This window comes from Ambystoma mexicanum, chromosome 5q (assembly GCF_040938575.1).
Source record: "Ambystoma mexicanum isolate Mex_15411 chromosome 5q, UKY_AmexF1_1, whole genome shotgun sequence".
Lineage (NCBI taxonomy): Eukaryota > Metazoa > Chordata > Amphibia > Caudata > Ambystomatidae > Ambystoma > Ambystoma mexicanum.
This window is the reverse complement of record NC_090933.1, coordinates 918674623-918692931: the sequence shown is the minus strand read 5'-3', so window position 1 is coordinate 918692931 and position 18309 is coordinate 918674623. Positions and strand designations below refer to the sequence as shown.

The following is an 18309-nucleotide window of genomic DNA, read 5'->3' as shown; positions in this document are numbered from 1 at the left end:
GTTTGGCCTGATGGCTGGAGAAGTGCAACAATGCGTTTCTATCAGTCGCTTTACTGTAAGGCTTGACCAATAGTAATATCCAGGAAGTTTATCTCTACATTACTGATTTCTTTGGTGAATTTAAGAAAATGTTTTTGCATGTTGACCCAGTTGATAAAACTCTCAGCTTATACACGTGGCCCTTCCCACACAATAAAGATATTGAATATGTATCTTAGCCATTGATTCAAATGGATCTTGTAGGGGTTATTGTCAGTGCACACTATTGACTTCTCGAACATTTCAATGTATACATTCGCTAGGTTCGGAGCCATGGCTGCACCCATGGCTGTCAGTTCAACTTGTAGAAAGAAATGACCTTGGAATTGGAAAAATAATTTTGTAAGGGCAAATCCAGTACACCAAAGGATGAAGGCATTACTGATCGGGTGATCATTAGTTCTGCCTAAAAATATCTCTTCAATCACGTTCAGCGCGGCCCTTTGAGGTATAACGGTATACAGTGACTGAATATCCAAAAAGATTAATAGATGGGATTCAGGTGTAAAAATTAAACCTTTGATTTTGTTAATCGCGTCTGTGATGTCTCTAAGGTAGCTAGTCATTTGTAGCACGAAACGTCTCAAGTAGTGAGCTGCTTATTTGGACAGAGACTCCAAAATTGAATTATTTCCAGATACAATAGAACAGCCAGGAGGTTTCAAGGGGTTCTTATGGATTTTCGGAAGGATATAAAACACAGGGATCCTCCCTTTCTCTCTCATCAAGAATTCAGCTTCCTGTTTGCCACTCATCTGGTGATCTAATGCCCGTGTGACCTTGTCTCTGATTGCAATGACCATCTCATCCGTGGGGTCTCTGTCCAACATATAGTAACGGTTCACATCTGTCAAAAACTTGTTACAGTCAGCAATATAATCTGCTCGAAGTGGCATTACAGGAAGCGATGAAACATAACCTTTCATCCCCTGACAAAACAGGGAATGGCATTACATAGCATTGTTCCTAGGTACACTATGAAAAATATGGTTATGATATCACTGTAGTGTGATATACATGTCATACAATAATGGATAACCATGTGTATCGTTACTATCAATGTGTACAGGCCCATATTACCCAATTACTGTGAATGCACACAGACGTCCAAGGCCAAATGATAATGATGCGTTATTATATAGCACTTATGCTTAAGAGCTTTATATAGAACAAATAGACATACAATATCACCCAACCTGTGTTGCTACTAACTTTTCGACCTCAGAAGGATGAAAGGCTGAGTTGGCCTGGGACTCGAACCTGCAACCTGCAGATCACACACACATCACAGCAGCGAGCGTTCAACCCACAGAGCTACCTTACCGGCTATAGCTATTTTACCGGCTATAGTAAAATGAGCAATTACATGTCTGAATGTTCTCAAAGTCAGAAAGCAAATTACGCTCTGTATTGGATACCATTAAACTGGTAACTGAGATTTAACAGCAGGCCAGTTCATCTGCAGGCCTGTTGCGAAGTTGGCCACATGTCAAGCCTGCGTGGATCTACTTTTCATGTTTCAGAGGTTGGCAAAATACATACCATTGGGAGTGTTCATAACTGTGTATTAAAGAATTTAGATTAGGACAGGGAAAGCAGCGCACTCACACGGCATTCCGTACTCTGGGCACACGTTAACTCATACATGAAAACAAACATCCTGAACAGCATGCCAGGGAGATAGGAAATATAGACACATTACAACAAAGCATTAATTGGGCCCAATGAAATTAAGGACCACTTTACGTGCTATGGTCAAACCTTTTTACACTGGACAAAATCCTTGTGCCTAAAATATTGTGTAAAGTGACCGAGGACACCGAGGTGCAATGTGTTGTGATGATCGTAACAGAGACAATGACAGAACAACACATGCTATAACTGCAACTTGCGAAAAGCAAAACACATAGTCCAAAATGGATGCTTATTCTACTCTAAATGCTTTTTGAATGTTTTTGTCTGCATTGTGAATTTGAGGTGTTTAAGAACAGACTAAATCAGTGACTCACCCCCTGAAGTGTGCCTGAATTAAACCTTTAATGAGGCTAGCAATTATTGTATAGAATTCCAGAAAGACAAATTATTGGTTATTCCTATTCTTTCTTATTTAGGGTCACTGCTCAAAGTGTTACACTTATGGAACCCCCTGTTTTTTTTAGAGGCCTGAACAAGAAAGTCAACCACTCCAGAAACAAAAAACCACATGGCACAGACCACAGTCCAGGAGTTTTTTTTTAAAAAAATTAACCTTTTTGGAGGGGCTTGAAGCAGGGGGGGGGGGGTACCAGGGAGACCCCAGGGCACCCCCAAATGACGCCCCTGAATTCTATCATTTGAAATTCTACTTTTTAAATTCAAGATTTTAACTCTTCTATCTTTTAATAGTCAACATGTTCACATAGGAAATACATGCAATATATACAGGTGCTGCACTCTGTTCTTATAAAGAGCAATATGTGTATTGCAGGACAGAAGTCACAGAATGCCAAACTGTAGTAGACGCACCTGCAGGACATCTCCCAGGTCAGCTGTACTAATATCTGGATCTTCAGTTGTGTTGAATGGAACCGGAGCTATTCGGACCAGAGTGAGCACTCTGGGTTCTGGGTATCGCCACAGCATCATGCCTGGGCTGTCGTCTGCCTCATTGTAAAACACCACCTCGTACATGCCAGGTAGCTTCTCCGCAGCTGAAAAGGGAACGGGGAAGTTAATGGAGTACAAGAAATTGCTGTTTTAAAAAATACAAAAATTACTGTTAGAAACATAACATGTATTTATTGCTCTCCCCAACAGATCGCTGTGAGAAAAGGTTGGGTGTGCGTTTCATAAAACCTTTATATAGAGAATGCAATGGAATCAGGGGTCCAACTTCATTGGAGACACAGAGGCCACCACGTTATGCTGCCGCAGTGCTGACTTGTGTCGACAGCAAACAAACCAAATACAGAGATGAAGATGATGAAAGCAGGGCAGATCTCATTAACGCTTTTGGCGTGGAGTTCTGGGGGAGGTACTCGAACCTCTAATGCTGGATATAGAGGAGATTAAATGTATCTATGCTCAGCACAAAATAGTTATTCTGGCTTTAAGGTTCTTGAACTGATTGTGCAAAGTGCGTGTGGTGTCTGGTCAGTCAATTGAATAATTACTTAACAATAATTTGATACTTTAACTCAAGGATGGGGTCTTACCTAACTGAGAACATGTTTTCACAGTAGAAACAATACGTGCCTGGGGGCTTGTGGTGGGCAGAAAAGGATGAAAAAGTGGTCGAGGGTGAGAAACTACAATCCTCAGAAGGCTGTAAGAGCAATGATTTAAATCAATTGCAGAGGCCGAAACATTCAATTCAACTCTTTACATTGACACTGGGGAGGATAGTGTGATGTTCCATGGCCTTGTTTTGCTTTCCCAGCCATGAAAATCATGTTTGGAATGGACTGGAGGTTCGGATTTTCAATTTGTTCCCGATTTATTCTAAAGGACACATTTTTGCTCAAGCCAGAACACATTTTCCTACTCGAAGACCTATTCAAAAGTGGCTAACAAAAAGACATGATAATTCAATTTCAAACCATTCAGAATGCACTGTGAGATTTATATTTATCTTACGGTGCTACACAAATGTATAAGGTTACAAGTTTTTATGAACCATAGGGTTCAAACCCTGGCAATTAGAGTAAACAATTTGGAATTCTTTTAAAATTAATAGAAAATTAAACAGTACAAAAGACAACAAACTATGATTAAAAAACGAATACATAAACGCCCATGAAATAATGGCAAACTGTGCAAAACAGAGCCAACTACTACAAACATAATGCAGTGATTGCAGGACCTGTTCACAAGTTTTTCAAAATATTTTCAATATCATTTAATAATTCATTCATCTCCTTCTGCTTCCTGCGATTGTGGAGGCAGAAAGGGGCAGAAAGGGCCAGGAGTATGAATAGCAGAAAAGCAAAGATAAAATATGAAATGAGATTCTCAACTCAAGCAAAGCGCATACCAAATTCAAAAAGCACAGGTGAAACTATTCAGTATCATTCTAGAGTCTGGTAATTTCCCAGGCCCTTGGTTTGAAGGCTTCGTCAAACGTATCTATAAAGAGTTTGGCAGCTTGGACCCAATACACTTATCTCTGGAACATACTCACCTCAAACATACAGGTTGCATAGCACTGCTTGGCCAACCCGGGACTCCTCCATGGAATCCCGGTTGACACAGTAGAATCTCATGAAGGTCTGGGTAGACCTCCACGTAGTAGGCCTGAAGATGTCGAGCACAGGAAGGCCAGAGAGAAATGTAGTCATAGCTGTGAGAACTCAGGTGGAGTGAGCTCTCGGCTGGCCTCAAAGAGGTCTGTGGCCAGATGATGACGGTGCATGATGCAGCCAGAGAGCTACCTGGATATGGAAGCCTTAAACAGGTCTTTCCAGTGTCCCACAGGTCCAGAAATGACAAACAGCTGAGATGTCTTTAGAAAATCCTTTGCACGTGCCACATAGAACTTCAGGCATGAGCAACCCCCTGCGAAGGCAAAGGCTTGTTGAGATGAACATTTAAAGGAACCTTTGACATAAAGGTGGGAAGAGTCCACAGCACCACCTTCGTAGCGTGGAAGGTCAAGTACGGCTGATTGCTGCATAGAGCCTGGATCGCCCGACTCACCTGGCCGAGGTGATTATCACCAGGAAAGCAGTCTTCCACGAAAGAAACTTCCGAGGGGCATGATGCATCGGATCAAATGGAGGCCCCATGAGCTTAGCCAAGACCATGTCCAGTTCCTAAGCTGCGGCGGGAGGCTTCACCAGCGGAAAAGTCATAGAGAGGCCCTTGAGGAACTTCTGACTGGCCTGTACGACCACGGGGAGAATTTTCCTGGCGCTCATGTGTACCGGGATATAGCAGCCAGATTAATCTTGATGGAGGCGTGAGCTAGTCCAGCGAGAGCAGGCATGGGAGAAGCTGCAGAGCCATTATCCGCAGACAGGTAATCGTTTGAGTCCTGCAGTGTGCAGCACAGTGTGCTGTGAAGTGCTTCCATTTGTGCCTGTAACAAGACAACATAGAGGGAGCTCTGGACTTTGCCAGGATCTACTTGCTCTCGAGTGGCAAGACATAGTGCCCAAACTCTAGGGCTGCAGGGGACAGGCTGTGAGGCTCAGCGATGCTGGGTCGTGGTACAGAACTGTTCCTTCTTTTCTGGAGAGAAGGTCGGGAACTGGAGGAAGCCGGATGGACTGAGCCACTAACAGATGGAGAAGGTCCGGGTACCAGATCTGCCACGGCCACGCCATTGCAATGAGGTTAATCCTGCAATGGCAACATCTGAGCGTGCTGTTCACAAGTAACAAGAGCAAAATATCGGAAGGAAGGCGTACAGGGAGAGCCTGTCCCACGGGAATGTGAAGGCATCCCCAAGGCTCCTTGGCTGAGGATATCTGCTGGCAAACATCCAGCACTTGGAGTTGGCAGTTGTCACAAAGAGGTCCATCTGGAGAGGACCCCACCTGCTGAAGAGATGAGACACATGCGCTTGTTGAAGTTCTCACTCGTGGCAGAAACACAGCTCCCTGCTGAGCGAGTCTGCAATGGCGTTCTTGGTGCTCACCAGGTGAAAGGGGATGAGGAACATGTCCTGAAGAATAGCCCAGCGCCACAGGGACTGGGCTTCCCGGGAGAGATCGGGGGGGCCACGTTCCACCCTGTTTCTGGATGTAAAACATGGTGTTGTCTGTGAAGATCTGCACCACCTTCCCCCGTAGCTGAGGCTGGAACAACTTGAGGGCCCAGAAGACTGGGCAGAACGCTAGGATATTTATGTGTAAGTCCTTCTCCTCTGGGAGCCAGAGGCCTCTGGTGCGAGACTGTCCCGTGTGGGCTCCCCAACCGTCCAGGGAATCGTCCATGGTGACCGTAGCCTGGTATGGGGCAAACCTGAAAGCAAGCTTGTTCAGTGAGATGCGGATGCACTAATCACCATTGCAGCGCTTGCAGAAATGCCCGATTGAGGGCGATCTTGTCTGTCCAAGTGTTGGTGACCTGTTGCTACCTGGCGTCTAGAAATTCCTAGGGGGCCGCATCTGGAGCCTGCAAAAATGGGAAACGGTGAATGTAGAAGGACCACATGGCCAACAGATATTTGATGGACCAGACTATTGCGATGGACGCTGCCGAGAGCCGCTGGACCTTCCCTAGGATGGCTTTCACCCTCTCCTCCGAGGGGGTTGGTAGACAGAGGATTGTGTTAAGACAGAAGCCCAGGAGCAGAACGTTTTTACGATAGCACCACGCAGGACTTTGCATAATTGATGGAGAACCTGAGCGAAGTCAGAAGGCGGGGTCGCCAGCACGTGGGAGCGGGATCGAACGAGCCAGTCATCCAGATAAGGGTAGACGTGTATGCCCATGCAGTGCAGGTGCGTGCTACTGGGGCCAAGCATTTTGTGAACACCCTTGGGGCACGAAGAGACCTCACCCGCTGATTGGCCTGCCTGCTGCCCAATACCGAGACCCGGCCGAGCCGTAAGGCAAAGCCGGGTCCCCACATTTAAGGCCCGCTTTGAAGGCATCCTGTCTTATCCCTGGGTAAGCCGACGAGGAAGGATGGCCCCCACAACATCGAGGGACAGCAGAGTCTGCCTCTACATCCACTGCATTAAGCAGTTTGTGCAGACCTGGACACTCTTCTAAAATGGCCACCCTTTGTTTCACCCTTCTCCGGACCAGCTGCAGTGCCTGGAGTGTCTGCAGGGGCACCCCGCAAGACCTCACCCGCTGATTGGCCCGCCCGCTGCCTAATACCGAGACCCGGCCGAGCCGGAAGGCGAAGCCAGGTCCCCGCATTTAAGGCCCGCTTTGAAAGCATCCTGTCTTCTCCCTGTCATCTCCATGGCATTCCAGCATTCCAATCAGGAGGTAAGAAAGATATTTCTGCTCCGCCGTGCTCGCCATCTCAATACGGTATTCATACGGTACACCTTCCGGCTCACATCTCGTAAAGCCCGAGTCATTGTGTACCACCTATCTTCTCTGCCTCTTCAAGCATTGGTGTCTCCACCATGCCACACTTGGGTCGGCATTTGCTTGCTGCAGTGCCCTCACACTGTGTGTTGCATGCACACCACCATTTGGCTAATTGTTGCCGAGTATACCCTTACCCCAGTCACCTTGGCGCTATCTGTGCTCCCCACCTTCTCCTACACTGCCTGAGCCAATGTGACCGCTACCTCCTGTCTCCTCCTAACCACGCCCGATAAAATCTGTTTTATTATGCATTTGTGTGCTACTGCTGCCCCTGCTACGTGGGGTAGGCACCCTATATTTGCCCTGGATTGACTTTTGCATCTTGCGTGCTGCTGCCCCTGCTGCGTGGGGTAGGCACCCTATATTTGCCCTGGATTTACTTTTTGCATCTTGCGTGCTGCTGCCCCTGCTACGTGGGGTAGGCACCCTATATTTGCCCTGGATTGACTTTTCGCATCTTGCATGCTGCTGCCCCTGCTACGTGGGGTAGGCACCCTATATTTGCCCTGGATTGACTTTTGCATCTTGTGTGCTGCTGCCCCTGCTACATGGGGTAGGCACCCTATATTTGCCCTTGATTGTCTTTTGCGTTATGCGTGCTGCTGCCTCTGCTACGTGGAGTAGGCACCCTATATTTGCCCTGAGTTGACTTTTGCATGTCACTTCCCTGCAACTTGGGGTAGGCACCCTATATTTTGCCCTTTGATTGACCTTTGCATCTTGCGTGTTACTGCCCTGCTACATGCGGTAGGCACCATATAGCTGTGCCCGGATTTGTCCTGCCTCGGTGGGTGGATGCCGCCCAGCCACTTGGGTCAGGCGGAAACGCACAGCATGAACCTGTTGGTTTTGACTTCCCGCATCATTCACTTTGAAGCCCCCCGTAACATGAGGTGTGGCCTACAATGTGCTCTGCGCATCGATCTGACTATAATACGTTGCCCCTGATTTTTCCCTCCTGCTTCCTCTGCCTAAGCCCCCTAACATGAGGTGCAGGCTGTATTGTGTTGCACCCACCTGATTGACCATAATATGTTTCACCTGTTGTACCTGCATCCTTTGCCTTGAGCCCACTTACATCGGTGTGGCCTGTAAATTGTGTTGAACCCATCTGACTGACTGTAACTAACTAACCATGTACCTCACACAAAGCATTTATGTAACCAAGCAAGCCTTCTTAACAACGCCACAATGCCTCAGGGCAGCTAGGCGCTTATAAATGCAAATAAATAAATAAACAAATTTGAGGCAGAAGGACAGGGCCTTTACTTGGTAGTGCCGTACCTGGATGACAAAATGCAGGAACTTGTTTGTGAGGAATGGGGATTTGGAAGTATGCATCCTCCAGGTCGAGAGTCGCCAGGAAATCCCCTTCCTCCCGCTGGTCGAGCCTGTGCTACAATGTGACCATCCTGATCTTTGGGGACTTCCGGTACTTATTTAGTCTAGGATAGGCTGCATCGCTCTGGACTTCTTCCTTACCAGAAAGTATCTGGAGTATGCCCCGGAGGCACTGAGGGGACCAGTTCTATTGCCCCTTTCCTTAACATGGCCTGAACCTCCGGTAGCATTTGGGCCATGCGAAGTTCTTGACGTACAACAGAAGGAATGCAGGGCCACCTGTCCCAGAATTCCAAAGCGTGCCCCTGCTGAAGAACGTACAGCATCCATTTGTTTGTGGTGATCTTTCTCCACTGCTCGGCCTCCCACTAGGGTGTGAAAGAGGGGGCGCAGGTACTCGGCCGGTTCAGGCCTGCTTGGGCATCTTTGTTCTGTACTGAGGACACTGCCATAGGCTTGTGAGCAGCCCCTGTAGGCTTCCTGTGTGGAGGAGCGGGAGGGCTGACAATATGGGGCAGTATACCTGTTGGAGGAACTGGAAACTCTACCCCTCAGGCAATGAAAGGATGACCTCCTTTGCTGTAGGGTCCCCAGACCACCTGCTGTTTCTGTGTCGGTCTTTATGGCCTGGCGAGTATCATCTAGTGCCTTTCCAAACAGTTTGTCCCCATTAAAGAGCATGTCCACAACCTTGGTATGCATGTCCATGTGAAAATCTGTGGCCTTCAGCCAACCCTGCCATCGGAGGGCCACACCATTCCCCATCTGGTGGAATTGGGAGTCTGTTATGTCCGGCGTGACTGCAAAGGCGTGGGGTGAAGCCACCTCTCCCTCTTGAAAAGGCCAGGGCTTTGACCATCTTGTCATCAGCAAGGAAAATCCAGGATGGACCCAAGCTTGTAACAAAGCTCCCTGTTGTATCGAGACAGGATGGCGAGGGCATTGGCGGCCTTGATGGTAGAAGCTGCAATGTAAATAATGCGCTTGCCGGCCACATTCAGCTTCTTGCCCGATTGGTCCGGAGGCACCATGGACAAAGACTAAGGGTTGGACGATCATTTCCTGGCTACAGCCGACACCACTGAGTGCGGAGCTGGCTGAGACCTGAGACCCAGGGACTAAATCTGGGACCCGGTACTTCTTCAAGCTGTTATGCTTCGATTGGCATGATATTTGGAGCCTTCATAATGGCGTATCTGACCTCTCAAACATCATCCAACAAGGGAACCGGCATGACGGTCTTCCTTGAGGACTGAAAAGTTTGGATGCCTTTGAGATGATGGCGCGGAAGGAGGCAATCGCGTCTGGTAGTGAAGCCCTGGCTGGTTCATCAACATCTGGTGGTTCCCCGTCAGCGGGAACATAATCCTCGTACTCAGTGTGAGTAGTTGTGGTATCAGTGCCGGTGCCCGTGTCTGGGTGCACAGGCTCTTCCTCCAAAGAGGGCAAGGTTCCAAGCCCACGGGTCAGTGTCGGGTGATGCTACGCAGACAGGCCTCCCGCAGGCTTGTATTTGGAAAACTTGTGTTTAGAAGGGTTCAAGGACTTTCTCGCAGATGGAGGCAACCCACCAGTCGGTAGGCTAACCTTCGACAGAGCTGGAGACAGGGACCAACCCCTTAACAAACTTGGTCCTGCAGCTGCATCGACCTTCGAAGCAGCAGGCGGAGCGTGATGTTTCGCCTTCATTTGGTTCTCCTGAGATGGAGCATCCTTAAGGGACCTCAACCTCTTTTTCCCCAGAGGGTGTACGCTCATGGGACCTGCCGGTCCTGGATGAGGCATAACTGTGCCCGGAGGCCGAAGCCTTCTCCTGCTTGATCCAAGCCACTTACCTCTGGTGGTGATCCTTTGTGGTCTTCGACGAGAATCCACGGCAGATGTTGCATCCATCTGCGTCGTGATCCGGGTGAAGACAATAAAAGGCACTTGAGGTGCCGATCCTCGACGAAAATGTTCTTCAGGCCACAGGACTCGCAGACCCTGAAGAGACTTTTCTTCGCCACATCAGATATCATCGAGGTGCAGATGTAGGCCCAAGCATGGGCCGGTCGAAGTCACAGAGAGAAGATCCAAAGTGGAAGTAAGATGATATTCGCTGCTGACAACAGGTCCCTGCTGCCAGGAGAATAGTGTGACGGTTGATGAAGACAAGATGGAAGAAAACTAGCGAAACTAGTCAAAGAAATAGCAGAAAATATCCATGAAATTTGAGGAGCGAAGCATAAGACCACCCAACACTTGAAATGTGGAGTAAAATCCAAAGATGGAAAACTGGGGGTGGGGGGGTGCGCTTAGGAGAACAAGTGTCATTAGCTGGGGGCAGTATGACCCAAAGGGCAATGATGGGCTATAGAGGAGACAAGCAGTTTTTAGTCTACAGCAAAACTGCTTTCTTTTTACTCTTTTTACTGAGGATTCCCAGCCTGCCTGACGATGGCGAATATTCCGTCATGCCGACCCCCTCCTCTGGTCTCTTTTGCAATCTCTGCGACTCTCTCTCTCTTTCTATTTTACCCTCTGGTCCGACAAACTCCACCAGCCACACTTTGGATGTTCTCATCTCCTCTGACATGCCCATCTCAAACCCCCTCACTACTCCTCTCTCTTGGACCAACCACTTTCTTCTTACTTCCCACCTGATGCTCTCTGTCCCACAGGTGAAGCTGATGACAGCATTGCCACCCACCTTCTCGGCAATCTGGCCCATGAAGCATTTGTCAGTGGAGGCATTCGCTGCTACTTTCTCGCCGCCTCCTACACCTGCGGCTGACTTACACTTTGACACAGCCCTCTCTAACTTACATCTCTCTATCACTAACAGACTTGATGTCCTTGCCCCGGCCATGAGGATCCGTATGAAGGCCACTTGCAAGTGCTACTCTTGGTATGACTCCGACCTTGCCACACTTAAACGCAAGTGCAGGGTGGCAGAGACAAACTGGCCTGTTGCCTGCTGCAAAGGCAAAATAGACTCTCTGTCCTGTCCAAGAAGAGAGTCTACATCCAAGCACACGTCTCTGTCACCTCTAACAACACGGCCAAACTCTTCAAAATCTGCAAGGAGCTAGCCAATCCTGCTGCAGTCTCCACCTCTACTGTTCCCTCCCAGACCCTCGGTACGGCACTGGCTTCTCACTTCACCACTAAAATTCAGGGCACCCTGTCCTCTCTCTCTCTTCCTCTCCCTCTACCCCTCTTGGCCCCTAAATGGCCAATTCTCCCTCTCTTCTTCCGTTCTCGTCTTTCCCCGTGTTCACTCCTGACGATGTTTCTAGGCAAGTTCGATCTATGAAAGTATTGTCCAAGCAGGTGCTGCCCTGATCCTCCAGAACCATCAAGGACCACAGTGACGTCCTCGCTCCAGTCATGGCCGATTTCTGCAATCACTCTTTTGCCACAGGAACTTTCCCCTCTGCGGTAAAGCGGTAAAGCACTCTCTTGTGCATCCCCTCCTGAAGAAGCCTTCTGCCGATCCTTCCTCACGGGAAAACTACCATCCGATCTATATCACTCCTTTCCTGAGCAAACTCATGGAAAAGCTGGCCATCTCCCAGCTTACCCTGCATACCGAATCTGTTGGGTGTTTCCATGACCATCAGTTTGGCTTTAGAGCAGCCAGAAGCATGGAAACAGCTCGCCTGAACACCTGTGAAGACCTGTTCTCAAATCAGAACTCTAGCATTCCTTCTGTCCTCCTCCTCCTTGATCTTTCCTCTGCTTTCGACACTGTCAACCACGCCATTGTGATCAATCATCCTTGAGCCCTCTACCTGCGCCTTCCTGTGAGGCAAAAAATCTTGGTGTCATCTTTGACTCCCGCCTCAACTTCTCTCCTCACATCTCTGACAAGAAGTCACACTACCAGCTGCACCTCCTCAGAGGTATTCTTCCTTTTCTCACTTTCCCACAGAAGTTCACTTTCTCCGGAGCCCTGGTTCTCTCTAGGCTGGATTACTACAACAGCCTCTTTCAAAATCTGCCTGCCTCTACTCATCGCCCTCTGCAACTAATCCAGAACAGGACTGCTAGACTTGTCCATGGCCTCAAGCGTAGGGATAGTATCTCTCCAGCTCTGACATCCCTCCACTGGCTCCCCGGTGGCTGCAAGGATCAAGTTCAAGACCCTCTGCATTGTCCACAAGGCTTTCTGGGGCCAGGGACCACACTACATCCAACTCTCTCTTCCTAAGCACGTTCCTTCTCGAGCCCTCCACTCATCCACCTCCAACTCTGTGAGGGTCAGATGCTTCTCCAGGCTGAGAGTGGGGGGGAAGATCTCTCTCCTTGGCTGGTGCCTCCCTCTGGAAAAGCCTTCCTGCCTCTCTCAAACTTGAGCAGGATCACCTCAGGTTCCAGAAGCAACTCAAGACCTTCCTTTTCGCTTCTGTATTCTCTCTCTCCCCAGCTGATGTTCGTGTCTGCTGCACTAACTGGTTACCTGGCCCCCTCTGAATCTTATGGGGACCAGGCTCCTTCACAACCAGTAGCCCATGCACTGCCTCCGGGCCTACCACGCATTAAGGACTGTATCTGCAACCCTACAGTCCCCTGCCTCCTTGCACTTACTTAGAACCAGCCACCCCAGCTGCACTTACTGGAGCTTTGCTTTTGCACTCTCCCTGTCCCTCCAACTTGCACTTCTCCTCTCCATTCCCCATGCACGATCTGAATGACTCAAGGCCTAGTAAGATTGTTTTGTCCTCTCTTTGTCGCCCCTTCCATGTCTTGCCGTGCCTAGGAACACTTGTATACAGGCACGTTATAAATGACTTATCATATCACGCAAGACCCTATGCTGGAGAATTTATGCAAAAAATCCACAATTCATGCTCAATGGAGACAGAGAAGTAATCACAACAAAACTGACGATTGCAAGACTTGCAATTGACAGTCAGTGTAAATCACAATTTGTGTCCACGATTAATGGGTGACTCAACAAAATGAAGAATATGCATAAAAGTGTCAAAGCTGTCCTCCTCCTCCTCCTCACCTGATTCTATGTCAAGACTGAGGCGAGAATTATGCTTCATCTTCTTATCTATTACTCTCCAGCAGTACATTTTTCACTGAAATAACCTTTTTTTTATTAAAAAAATTCATTTCCCATCAGTCTCTGGTCCCTGGGACCCCAGTGTCCAGGTCATGTGACCTAGTCCTTCCTCTTCCTGTAATCCTCCTCTTCTTTTCCTGCTCTCCAGAGATAAGTGCACTTTTACCTTTGCTGCGTAGCAAATAGCGTTTGAAGTGTGCTTTGTATAAGTATTATGACTGTGATATGAGGATATTATGACTGTAGCATAGGTGATCCACAGAGGGTGAATCCTATGGAATAGCAAGGTCCGCGCAGCGAGACAACTGGTCAGGGAATTCCGTGGCCCCGTGCTTCATTTTCAGCACCTCAGGGGTCCCCGATGGCATTTTCCTCGCTCGCATTCGCGCGAGTGAGCGAGCGAGCGAGGAGCCCCCACCCTTGGGAGGGCAGAGCCGACACACCGAAGCGTGTGAGAATGGCTCGCAGAGAGCTGCGCGAGTAGCCCCCACCCTCGCGGTGGCGGAGCCTAACGCCAGAAAGCTGGCGCAACGATTGGAGGAGCCCAGAGCACCCTCCCTTGGAGAGGAGGCAGCGAGACACTTCGCGGGCATTGCGCCCCGGTCTCCAGTACGTGACAGATCACCAAAAAGCATTCAGAGCCCCAGGCACTCCGCAGGAGTGAATAATTATAAATGATCACTAGAGCGAGTAACGCAAATTACACGGTGAACTCAGCATTCTACACTGTGTATCAAGAAGCTGCTTCAGCAGTCAGGTGCAGCCTCAATCACACAGAGTGAGCCAGTGGACGTGCCATTACACCTGAGAAGGTACGATAAGGCACTTAACAGCACACAGTATGGCTGAGTTTGAATGGAGTGAGGCGGAGCAAGAGGCCATGTACCGAGAGGACCTGGCTCAAAGCTTCAAGGATGTGCTGGGAGACTCACTTACAGAGGCAGTGGCTCAAGGGGTCAGACGCCTCCAAGACAGATTACAAACGATTGAATTATTTCTGAGCCAAAAAGACAAGAGCACCATAACCCAAGCGAGCACGTCCACAAGGGTTGTGCATGGGATCCACAGGGGTATAATAAGGCCCGGAAGAGCAAGAACTCTTCTGACACCCCGGGCCAACCTGAAGGGGCAGATCCAAAGGCCCCAGAGGCAACTGACGCTTTTAATAGGCTAAGAGAAGCCTTCAGGACCAAGTCGGTGGTGCCGAGCGTCGTGACCCCCTACCCAGGGGAAGAGAATATGGGCAACCCAGAAGAAGAGGTTTTCACCGAAGAGGAACCCACAGAATCCCCAACCTCCTCACAGGAGGAAGTCGATAAGGAAGGAGACGAAGGAAGTCTGCCTCCACCAAAGAAGAGGTTGAGGAAGCTAAACAATCTCGAGGACGAGGAGACCTAAGACATGTTCCGTCCAGAAGAGATTCAAAACCTGAAATCCTCAGAATGGATGCCCTCTCCAAGATCGCAAGATACATGACTCAAAGACTGCGCAAGGTGCTGGAGAAAGAGGTGAGGAAAAGGATGAGGGCGGAGTGCCCAAAACCGGAGCTTCCAGGCAAGTAGCAGAAGCGCCAAAGCTGGACCCCAAGATGCTGGCTTTTGTCGCCAAATCCAACAGGGACCCCAGCAAAGGGATTGACCGTTCATGGAGGAGTTGTCAGGAGAAAGTCCTGGATCTGGCCGGTCCCCTAGCCAAGATCATGGACTTGGCGGAGTGAGCAAGGGACACCAGGGAAGAAGTTGGCCCAGAGGTACTAGCAAACTGGGTACAGAAAGCACTGTGCTTATTGGGGAGTGCCAATTGTGTAATATCCACCGAACGCAGAAGAGGTCTACTGCTTAAAATAGACCCCAAGTTAGGGGTTCTGTCCTCATACGAAGCGGGCGAAGCAGCGCAAGGGCTACTGTTCGGTGAGACCTTTGGAAAAGAGATGGGGAGATTCGTAGGGACATACAACTCCCTGAAAAAGGCGGAAGCTTCCATAAAAAAAGATCTTCCCGGAAGAGTTTTTGGCGGGACCGGTCGGTATAGAGGCCGAGCGACCGGTCGCTACCAGACGTCCAGGAGGCCTCAATCAAACAGAGCACAAAGCTGGGAGAATAAGCAGCCAGACACCTTCTTCCCACCCAGAGGTCACTTCCCCAGAGGAAGGCGAGGCAGAGGCCAGGGAAGAGGACTGAACTTCCCCACAGGTGAGACCATCCACATATCCACCAGTAGGAGGGAGGACAGCGAAGTGCTGGGAAAACTGGCGCACGCTTTCCAACGACACATGGGTATTGCAGACAGCCAAAGGCTTGCGCACAGAATTCACTCAGACCCCTAACCCAGTACCAAACCCCCCGACCAATAGTGTCAGCGCTAGCAGAGAAAGACCTGCTACACACAGAGCTGCAGAGCGTAGCGAAGAAGTGAGCAATAGAGCCGTACGAAACGGCAAGATTTATAAGCAATATGTTTCTGGTGCACAGAAAAGACAGTGAGACCAGTTATAAATCGAAAAGACATGAACAGTTGGGTAGTCTACAACCATTTCAAGATGGAAGGTAGCCACCAGTTAAGGGACACGCTCAGACAAGGCGACTGGCTCACGAGGATAGATCTGAAAGACGCCTACCTTACGATACTGGTGCAAAGAGAATACCGTCTGTTTCTAGCTTTCGAATTGGACAGGCAATTATTGTAAATTGTGACAATGCCATTCAGATTAGCGTCAGCGCCCTGGGCATTTACGACACTGATGAAGCCTGTAGCAGCAGCGATCAGGGAGAAAGGGATACGGATCATTGTCTACCTAGACGATATCCTGCTAATGGCAAGCAGCGACGACACACTACGCTACCAGACTACCTGGGTAGCAAATCTCCTGACCTCCCTAGGCTTCATAGTGAGCCGAGAGAAGTCGGAGATGGAACCAGCGAAGAGGATATAGTTCCTAGGTTTCATCATAGACACCAGGACAACAACCCTAGAGCTACCGAACAGAAAGATTCAGGACATAAAAATGGAAATAAGGAACTGCCTCAGCCAACAGTCATATCGCTGCGAACGATTGCACGAGTAGTAGGCTTGTTAGCAGCGTCAATACAAGTAATATTTCCAGGGCCCCTGCACTACCAAGCGCTTCAGCAGCTGAAGATCAGACACCCTCAGCCGGGCCTCCGCTACCACCAGCTAGTGCCCCTAGACCAAGAGTCCAGAACAGAACTGGAGTGGTGTTTACAGAACATGAAGGCATGGAACGGGAGAGCCATTTCTGGCGACCGACCCGACATTGTAATAGAATCAGACGCCAGCAGAGCAGGCTTGGGAGTCTGCTGCAAAGAGCTCCAAACAGGAGGCAGGTGGAGTTCGGAGGTACTCAAGCTGCACATAAACTGCCTAGAACTATAAGCTGGTTCATTTGCAATCAAGGCTTTCACGAAAGAAAGTGAATTCATGTATTCTGCTGAAGATGGCCAACATTTTAGCAGTCAGGTACATCAATCACTTAGGTGGGACGAACTCCAGATTATTAGTGGAAATAGCCAAGGACTTTTGGCATTCCTGCCTGGAGTCGGGAACTTCAGTGGTAGCAGAATATTTACCGGGCTCACTGAATGTGATAGCAGACTGGAACTCTAGACATCTAGCAGACTCCAGCGACTGGATGCTGGACAGAATGACTTTTTTTTCGTCAGATAGAAGAGCTCTGGGGACCGATTCACACAGATCTGTTTGCGTCCAGACTGATCGCACAGAAGAACATATTTTTCAGCTGGAGACTAGACCCAGCAGCAGCGGGAGTAGATGCCTTCCTTCAAGATTGGAGAGAAGAGATGCTCTACGCATTTCCTCCATTCGTAATGATAAGCAGAGTCTTAACGAAAGTACGCAGAGAAGCAGCAAATCTGATAATAGTAGTTCCGAGATGGAAGTTGCAAGTTTGGTTTCCAGCGCTCATGTAGCTAATAACCGATTATCCGAGAATGTTGCCTCAAAGAGGAAACCTTCTCACGGACCCAGTTGGGTCGTGTCACCCTCTGAGAGTGAAGGGGACACTGCCACTGATGGCGTGCAGGATAGCAGGAGACGCTGGTCTCTCCCAGGAATTTCAGCACAAGCTGCGAGTCTCATCGCTGAGTCATGAGCCCCTTCGACTAGAAGGAGCTGCGACGCAGCGTGGAACAGATGGTCGAGGTGATGCAAAAGGAGAGGTTTTCATCCCATTTCCGCCCCTTTAGTGGAAATACTGAATTTCCTAGCAGAGCTCTTACAAGACGGGCAAGCCTACAGAACAATAGGAGTGTTTAGATCCGCGATATCGGCAGGACACACGCCCATCGAAGGAGTCCCGGTAGAGGAGAATGTAGCAGTAATTAGACTCCTAAAAGGAATAAGGTTTAGGAAGCCACAACAACCAAGATACAAATTCCTATGGGACCTAGCAGTAGTACTACAGTTGTTAGCAGACTGGCCCAGCAATAGATACCTGCCCCTAGACAGACTTTCGGGGAAATTAGCAATGCTACTATGTATGGTGTCATGCAGGAGAGTAGCAGACGTTAGAGCGCTAGAAGTAGACAGGATGGTATATGGACCAGACGGAGTCACTTTCCATCTGGACAGGAGGACGAAGACAGATTCCTCCACGATAACATACCCATATATGCAGGAACACCCCAAATGGTGCGTGGCTGCCTGCATAAAAGAATATATAAATAAGACAGCAGAGCTGAGACCGATGAGAACAACGCAATTGCTAATAGCGCGCAGAAAACTGCATAAAGGCGTAGCGACAGCCACCATAGCGAGATGGGTTAGAGAAATTATGAGCCTAGCAGGAATAGATATGTCAAAATATG

The 18309-nt window shown here is 49.0% G+C and overlaps 1 protein-coding gene across 7 annotated transcripts in view; it reads right to left on the bottom strand.

Moving 5' to 3' along the window:
* VPS13B (vacuolar protein sorting 13 homolog B) overlaps nt 1-18309 on the bottom strand; it is a 3421660-nt gene that overhangs the window by 495087 nt on the left and 2908264 nt on the right. For all 7 annotated transcript variants that reach the window (XM_069621427.1, XM_069621422.1, XM_069621424.1 and 4 more), the window contains one exon: nt 2545-2729. In XM_069621427.1, the coding sequence (XP_069477528.1) occupies nt 2545-2729 (185 nt within the window). The remainder of the gene's footprint in view (nt 1-2544; nt 2730-18309) is intronic.